General features: G+C 39.0%; 1 protein-coding gene across 4 annotated transcripts in view; it reads left to right on the top strand.

Moving 5' to 3' along the window:
* RBM33 (RNA binding motif protein 33) overlaps positions 1 to 9,104 on the top strand; it is a 155,557-nt gene that overhangs the window by 20,528 nt on the left and 125,925 nt on the right. For all 4 annotated transcript variants that reach the window (XM_045290092.1, XM_045290091.1, XM_045290090.1 and 1 more), the window contains exon 2: positions 5,829 to 5,907. In XM_045290092.1, the coding sequence (XP_045146027.1) occupies positions 5,829 to 5,907 (79 nt within the window). The remainder of the gene's footprint in view (positions 1 to 5,828; positions 5,908 to 9,104) is intronic.

Here is a 9,104-nt window from a genome sequence, read left to right as displayed (position 1 = left end):
CTCAGTATTTCAACCACTGTGCCACCAGATAATCCAACATTAGGGTTTGCAAATGGTGATACTTTAATTTTTTTCTTCCTTTGTTTATTGGCTATAGTACTTCTGAAAGAGAATTTTTATGTGGAGGTTAACTATTGCAGTTTGTATACAACACACAAACCAAACTCATTGCCAACAAGTTTATTCTGCTCAGTAGCGACCTTCTAGGGCACAATAGAGCTGCCCTTGTGGGTTTTTGAGACTCTTCTAGGAGTAGAAAGCCTCATCTTTCTCCCATGGAGTGGCTGGTAGGTTCAAACTGGCGACCTTGTTATTAGCAGTCCACGAGGCCACTAGGGCTCCTTTGTATGGGAAAGGCAGGAATCTTGCTTTATTTACCAGTTTTTAAAATAATGAATTAGTTCTATTTGGTAGGTCATTTCACTACTTTCTGGCCTTTGTTGCTGATGAGTTTTAAATCATATTGTTCTTTTATAAGTGATGAAGCTTTTTTCCATGCTTTTAAAAATTTGTTGCTTTGAATTTTAATAGTTTGATTGTGTTAGTGTACATACATACTGCGAGATTCTAACTATCTAGCATTTGAAAAACACAAAACCATAGAGAAAGAAAATGATCAGTGGTTGTCAGGGGCTTAGAGGAGGAGGCAAGACATGACAAGATGAAGCAGGTTGCATTTTATGGGCAATGAAATGCTTTTGCATGATGTAATGGTGATCATGTGACCTGCATTTTTCAAAAACCAACACTCCCCACCTCATAGATTTGCACAACACAAAAAGTGAACTATAATGTAAACTGAACCGAAACTAAACTCTGCCATCAAGTCGATTACCACTCATAGCAACCCCATAGGACAGAGTAGAACTGCCCAGGTAGTTTCAGAGACTAACTCTGTACAAGAAAAGCCTCAACTTCAGATGCTAATAGTTTTGAACTGCTTCACTGAGCTGCAGGGTACACTGAGCTGCAGCCACTACCAGGGCTCCTTATGTAAATTGTGGACATCAGTTAAGTATTAAGTATCACTACTGGTTTATCTGTCTTAACAAATGTACTATACATTACAGCAAGGTGTGCACTGTCTGATAGCAAGGCTATTCACTATTCACATTCCTGGTCAGTGGTCCAAGGGGATTCACTTGAGGCTTAATCCATGTGGGAATCCTGCAAATTGTTTTGGGCTTTCACTGTCATCCATCAATAGCCTTCTACAAATTGGTCCTCTGAATTTAAGCTTTAATACTGTTCGCTCCTCTGGTATTGGATTTTATTTTTTATAATCCTTGGATCACACAGGCTGGTGTGCTTATTCCGTGTAGACTCAACCGAAACTCACTTAGATGGGCCCACTGTAGATTTCAGTTAAGTTTAAAAAATCTATTCATGTAGTTTTGAGTTTTTGTGGTATTTTCTTTTTGGTATGTTCTAAAGGACTTCCTTCAAGATTTGTGCATACCTTGCTGCTCCCGTTTGTTTGTTTTTTTGGTCTTAAAATATTGGTAATTCACTTCTGATTGTGAAAATTATTTTTGCTGGGTGTAATTTTTCTGGGTTGATAACTCCAATGTCTGCTTGCATGCATCTTTTCACTTTGAAGTGTTATCAAGAAATCTGATGACATTCTTATATATGTAAAATGGCATTTTCTCTATTTTTATGATTTTTTTGTTTGTTTCTGATTTTGAGCAATTTGATGATAAAATATCCTGGTGATGTTTACTTCATGTTTATTTTACTTAGGCTTTGTTGAGTTTTTTGGTGAGTTTATAGTTTTAGCCATTATTTCTAAAAACTTTTTAAGATATTTCCCTTTAGTTACTAATTATATATTAGACTGCTTGAAGTTGTCTTACAGATTGCCTGTATCTTTTTAATTTTTATTTTTGTTTCATTTTGGATGATATGGATTGAATTGAGTCCCTGATCTTATGGTAATTTGGCTAGGCCATTATTCTCAGTATTAGGTAATTACCTTTTCATTTTGTGATCTAACTGTTCCATGTGTGGTAAATCCTAACATCTATGATGTTTATGAGTCAGGATACAATCTATACAGGGGTTCTCAAACTTTTTAAACAGGGGCCAGTTCACACTCCCTCAGACCCATTGGAGGAGCCGGACTATAGTTTTAAAAAAACTATGAACAAATTCCTAGGCACACTGCACATATCTTACTTTGAAGTAAAAAGCCAAATGGGGCAAAAACACCTGGCAGGCTGGATAAATGTCCTCGGCGGGCTGCAATTTGAGGACCCCTGATCTATAGGTTCAGTTTATTTTGACAGTCTTTCTTCAGTTATAAAAGAGATTAATCAACCAAGTAAAGAAAGAGGAACCTCTTATCAAGAAAAATTATCAAGTAAAATTAATCAGGTTCAGAGGGCATACTTTAGACCTGAGACCCTGCTTTGAGAAATTCCTAGATCCAGGGGAAAGGGTAATGACAAGTGTCCTTGGCCCAGAGCTGAGGAGAAAACATAAATTTGGATTTCTAGCCTCAACAGTGTGGAGCTGTTCGAGGGCAGGGCAGGGCAGGGCAGGGCAGGGCCTCTAGTATCCACAATGGTGTTGAACCTAAGGTAGAGTATTCTGCATCACAACTTGGGGCTGGGCTAGAAAAAAAACCACCTTCATCTCAGTCCCACTGATTCAGAACTGGTTTTAGCAACATGTAGCTAATGGACAGGGTGAGAAATGCTAAGAGGTTTTACCTGTTCTGGTAAAGTAGCCCTCCACCTGAGAGCTGCTGTTGTTGGAGGCCAGAGTGGATTTTTCATCCATTGCCCTTGGCCAGTGGAAGGGAGGGAACAGATCTTCCTTCAAACACCACAGACTTGTCAGGAGGAAATGGTGTAGGGTGGCAATATCTGACCTCCGCTGGCTACCAAGAGGGAAAGAAAATCCAACTTTAAATCTGCCCAAGGATGATTCCTGTGAGGCAGAGATCAGACTTGCCTCTACCGGCTATCTTTCTTTAGTCTGACACCGACGGCCCCTCCACTGGCACTCTGCCTTTTTGCTGGGTTTGATCATTCCTTGCAGTGATCATATGGAAGCCAAAGACAGCACTCTTGCTTTGGGGGTTGATAGGGAAGTTAACAGGTTATCGCAAGTCAAGATCAGAAAGCATTAAGTTTGCAGTCCTTTGTCCACAGCAACTCCACCTTCCAGCCACACCAGTAGCCACATTTGTCTGGATTTCAGTCTTGCAGACACATGACCCCCGGGCTTCTGCCCTGCCTGGACAAGTGTCACAAAGCTCTTTTAGTGCTAATAAATGGCACTTCACTCTGCAAGTCATCCTCCTACCCAGAAGTACTTAGTGTGACTCATACCATGGGCAAAAAGCCCTTCTTCCTCATGGTCTGGAGGTGCTGCTGCTCTCTCTGCCACATCAGGCCGGGATCTTACATGTGCCCTCCTTTCCTGCTGGATTTAGGGTTCTTCTCTTCTTGTTTCTGAGATGACTCACTTTGATATCCAACATAATGGCAAAATCGACCAATCCCCAAGTTAGTATTTTTACCTTATTTGCCTGTTCCCACCCAGCCACTAGGTAAAAGTTACAAGGACTCTAGATAGAAGATCCATAGCAAGTAGTTTTACTCACTGAAAGTTAGTTTAAATGAATCTTAGTATTTTCCCTGAGTAAATGTATTTTTATTTGCTCTGTGCCCTTAAGTATATTTCCAGAGATTTCAGGGTGTGTGTTTTTTTTTTTAAGGGATTCATGTGTGTGGTTTAATATAATTTTAACCCAGTTTCACTGTAGATCCACAGAGCTCATGCTGTTATGCTGGAAATGGTCCTCCCAAAGCTATTAATTTATTTTTGCTATTAATTTTAATAATATGTTTTATTTTTTGGTTTTTAAAGCCGCTGTTCTGTGTGGTACTCTTATGATGTGGGTTATCTGGTTAACTTAACTGGTGAATTTCCAACCCTAGGTTGGATAAATTCTAGAAGCTTTATAGGTATTTTTATCATTTGGATCCCCTATGTTGACTGTCCTCTAGGGATACCTGTTGATGGTTCGTAACATCGGTGCTTGTTTGTTGCCAGGGGAGCCCTCCCCTAACAAATCATCACAGGTCTGGTAGGCGCAATTGTACAGCGATAATAAGTAAAGATTATAGTAAAGTCATAGAAAATATGAGAGCTAAAAAGAGATATTGAAATAATGGAGTCAGACACATTTCATAGTAGCATGCTCACCTCAGTCCCGCTTGGTGGTCCACATGAGGATGTGGAAGGTGGGAATTGTAGGAGCGAGCGAGGGAGGGGGGGATGGGGATGGGGGCTCTTTATTGCTAACCAAGGCTTGTATTTCTTTTGGGGACTAGCAAGCCCCCTAATTATAGGTAAAGGCATACGTGGCAGGAAGGGGTTGTGCTATAGGTACTACAGTAATGGGAGGGAGACGACCTAGGGGTATACACACAATAGCAAGGGGTGATGGTATTGGGGGTATACATGTGACAAGATGGGCGGCCTAACCTTGCTTGCCCTAGAGCTGGAGACTTTATTTAGCCTAACCTTTCAAGGGAAGCAATCCACTGTCCCTAATAGCAGGGAGTGAGTCCTACCTATTGTGGGAGAAACAATGGTGTCTGCTTGTTCTGGATGGCTGGAGTCTGCAGGGAGATAACTTGGCAGTCATTTACCATATGTTGCAAGCAGTTAAGTTTGGCATATATCTGGGCGAGATAACTTGGGAGAAATCTTTGTTTCCCATAGTTTATGGAATGAAAAATATTAATTTGTTTTTTGATTTTTCTAATAAAAATAACCAGACATCAGATGCCACCCATGTTAGTCCCTCTGCGTTTAATATTGCCACATTAATATGCCAGTGAAGTACCTAAGTAGAAGATAGCTTCACCTTGCAAAAAAGAACAATATTAAAGGGCCCTGCTTTTGATCTCTACCTCTGCACTATACACTTTTTTCTTAACTTATAAGAAAATACATATTGTACACTATTTCTTAACTATTGAGCATTTGAAAAGTGGCTAATCCAAATTGAGACGTGCTGTCATATACATACTGGGTTTCTAAGATTTATATGAAAAAATGTAAAATGTCTATATGGGTTGCATTTTGAAATAATATTTTTACATATGTTAAATAGAATATATTATTAGTTTTACATGCTTCTTTTTAAGATGTGACTATTAAAATATTTAAAGTTATATCTAAGCAGCTTTTATACATAGCACAGTGCTGTTCTACATTTTTTTTCTTCTCCTAAATCGGGGTTATGTGCTCTATATGGTATTTTTTAAAATGAGATTATGAAAGTGTTATAAAAGTTTCTTTAACTTTAGAAATTAAACAAATTTTATTTTATGCAGTAGGAGAATATATACGTAAACCTGAATTTTATATAGAAAACACAGTGAAAATGAATTTTTAAAATTCCATGTTCCTCAGCAGTTTTTTATGCCTGATAGTGTTTTTTGGGGGTCGCTAGCTGAGTACTTATTAAACAATAAATTATTATTAATAGGTAATAAATTTATATAATTATATATGATTACATATTTGTATTTATAATAGTTGCATATTATAATTACATGATTGTAAAATATAACACATGCAATATAATTAATTATATGTAATTATAATAGTTAATAAAATAGATTATTATTAAAAACCTCTCGAGGTTCTAACGTGACTGGACAACACATCTATAGTAGTAGTTGTAGAACTTTATTAGAAATGTATGTTAGGATTCTTTTAAAATCTGCTTTTCATATTTGGTCATTTTTGTACTGTATGTCTAATTTCATGTAGTAAGAATGATTTTAATGAAATCTCTACAGATGATGATTTTGATCAGTTTGATAAGCCTGGTGCAGAACGATCCTGGAGAAGAAGAGCTGCGAATGAGGACTGGGATAGGTAGGTAAAACAAATTTTAATGTTGTGATAATCTATAGTTTTGTTTTCCTTCTACTTTTCTTTGTAGAGATCTTTAGTAATCTGATGATCTCTCCTGAATGGACCTGACTAATGTAAGGGCACAGAGAGAGCTGCCCAAGCAAATGGGCTCTGATTCCAAGTTTATAGTGCATGCAGAACATAGCTTTATGAAGAATATAGGTCCTTCATATGTCATTTATGTAGTGATGATATAACCGACTTTTGGACAGCCAAATGAATTTATGGCATTTCTTCCCATTTGCTCCATATCCTATCCTATTGAACACCAAAACCCAGGGCTCCTCTGTACATTTTTTCCCCCTTTCACTTTATTGCCTACTCTATTGTCCTGTCTACAACAGAAGAAATACTGCCTGGTCCTGTAGCATCCTCACAGTTATGTGTGAGCTCATTATTGTAGCTACTGGGTCAGTCCATCTTGTTGAGGGTCTTCTTTTGAGGACCCTCTGTTTTACCTAAACCAGGGGTTCTCAACCTTCCTAATGCCACGGCCCTTTCATACAGTTCCTCATGTTGTGGTGACCCCCCAACCATAAAATTATTTTCGTTGTTACTTCATAAGTGTAATTTTGCTACTGTTAAGAATTGAGTGACCCCTGTGAAAAGGTTGTTTGACCCCAAAAGGGGTCGCGACCCACAGGTTGAGAACCGCTGACCTAGAGTGATGTCTTTCACTGGAGACTGGTCCCTCCTGAAAATACTCAAAGTCTGTGAGATAGAGTCTCACCATCTTTGCTTCTACGGAGCATTCTGGCTGTTCTTTTTTCAAGACAGATTTCTTTATTTTTCTTATAGCTCATGCTGTACTCAATATTCTTTCCTAATACCATAATTCAGACACATCAGTTCAGCTTTCACTTGTATATGAGGCAGCTGGAAATACCGTGGCTTGTGTCAAGCACGTCTTCAAAGTGACATCTCTGCTTTTAAATACCTTAAAGAGGCCTTTTGTAAATCTTACCATAGTGAATGATGGGGGGAGTGTGGAGTGGAGACCCAAAGTCCATTAGTAGGCCACTGGAGATCCCCATACAGAGGGGTCGCGGGGAGGAGACGAGCTAGTCAGAGTGGGATGTAACAACGATGAAAAATACAACTTTCCTCTAGTTCCTAAATGTTTCCTCCCCGCTCCCATTACCATGACTCGAATTCGACCTTGCAAGTCTGGCTAGACCAGAGGATGTACACTGGTACAGATAGGAACTGAAAATACAGGGAATCCAGGGCAGATGATCCCTACAGGACCAGTGGTGTGAGTGGCGAAACAGGGAGGGTAGAGGGAGAGTGGGTTGGAAAGAGGGAACCGATTACAAGGAACTGTATGTGACCTCCTCCCTGGGGGACGGACAACCGAAAAGTGGATGAAGGGAGATGTCGGATAGGGCAAGATATGACAAAATAACAATTTATAAATTATCAAGGGCTCATGAGAGAGGGGGGAGGAAGGGGAAAAATGAGGACTTAATGCTGGGGGCTTAAGTGAAGAGGAAATGTTTTGAGAATGATGACGGCAATGAATGTAGAAATGCGCTTTACACAATTGATGTGTGTATGGATTGTGATGAGTTGTATGAGCCCCTAATAAAATGATTAAAAAAAAAAAGAGGCCTTTTGTAACAGATGTACCTTAACTGCTGCTTCTGTGGATGTTAATTGTAGATCCAAGTAATATGAAAAATCTTGGCAACTTCTATCTTTTCTCTATATATCTTAATTTTGCTTATTGGTCCAATGTGAGGGTTTTCTTTTACTTTATGTTGAAGTCTAATCCACATTGAGGATGCAGCCTTTGATCGTCATCAGAGTTCTCTTGACATTCAATAAGCACGGCTGGGCCATCTGTAGATAATGGCTCTTCCTCTGCATGGAGTCCAGCTTCTCAGATTCTTTATGCAGCATACAGATTGCATAAGTATGGTCAAAAGTATACAACTCTGACTTACAGCTTTCCTGATTTTAAACCACGCAATACCCTTGTGTTCTGGTTGAATGATTCTCTCTTGGTCTGTGCATAGGTTCTGCATGAACACAGTTAAATGTTTTGGAATCCCCCCCCCCTCCTTTTCTTTTTGGCAATCTTATTCATAATTTGTATGACCCACACAGCCACAGTGCCTGTGCATAGTCAATGAAACACAGGTAAATATCTTTTTATATTCTGTTTTTTAGCCTAGGTCCATCTGACATCAACAGTGATATCCCTTGTTTTATATCCGAATCTGGCTTCAACTTCAGCAGTTTCCTGTTGGTGGACAGCTGTCACCATTCTTGGATCTTTAGCAACATTTTACTTGTGTGTGATAGTTGATGATAATGCTAGATAATTTCTGCATTCTCTTGGATCACTTTTGTTGGAATGGGCACTTTCGTAGATCTCTTCCCGTTGGTTGCCCAGATAACTTTATTCCAAATCTATTGGCGTAGGTGAATGAGCACCTCCAGTACTGCATCTGTTTGTTGAGCCTGTTCATTTGGTATTTGGACAGTTCTTTGGCCTTGTTTTTCACCAAGACCTTCAGTGCGACATGGACTTCTTCCTTCAGTACTATTGGTTTTTGATCATAGGCTACCTCTGGAAGTAACTGAATACCAACCTCTTTTTTTTTTTTTTTACAGTGGCTATGTATTCTTTTCATCATTTCAGGATGCCTCTTGTATTGTTCAATTTCTTTGCCCATGGAATATGTCAGTATTATAGTTTGAGGCATGATTTTGTTTTTTAGTTGTTACAACTTGTGGAATACCTAGCATGTTCTTTACTTTGGGATTTTAAACTCTAGGTCTTTACACATTTTATTATAGTGCTTTACTTTTCTTCTCAAGCTGTCTTTTGAAATTTTCTGTTCAGCGCCCCACCCCCTTTAAACTCATTTTATTAGGGGCTCATACAATTCTTATCGCAATTCATACATCCATCCATTGTGTCAAGCACATTTGTACATTTGTTGTCCTCATCATTCTCAAAATATTTGCTTTCTACTTGAGCCCTTGGTATCAGCTCCTCATTTTACCCCCTCCCTCCCTGCTCTCCTCTCCCTCATAAATCCTTGATAATTTATAAACTATTATTATTTTGTCATGTCTTACACTGTTCGACGTCTCCCTTCACCCACTTTTCTGTTGTCCATACCCCAGGGAGGAGGCTATATGTAGAT

Source organism: Echinops telfairi, unplaced genomic scaffold (assembly GCF_000313985.2).
Source record: "Echinops telfairi isolate 266 unplaced genomic scaffold, ASM31398v2 ScPeMD7_31;HRSCAF=116, whole genome shotgun sequence".
NCBI classification, from domain to species: Eukaryota; Metazoa; Chordata; class Mammalia; order Afrosoricida; family Tenrecidae; genus Echinops; species Echinops telfairi.
Note: the sequence above shows the minus strand (reverse complement) of the source record. Positions and strands in the feature narration are given on the sequence as shown.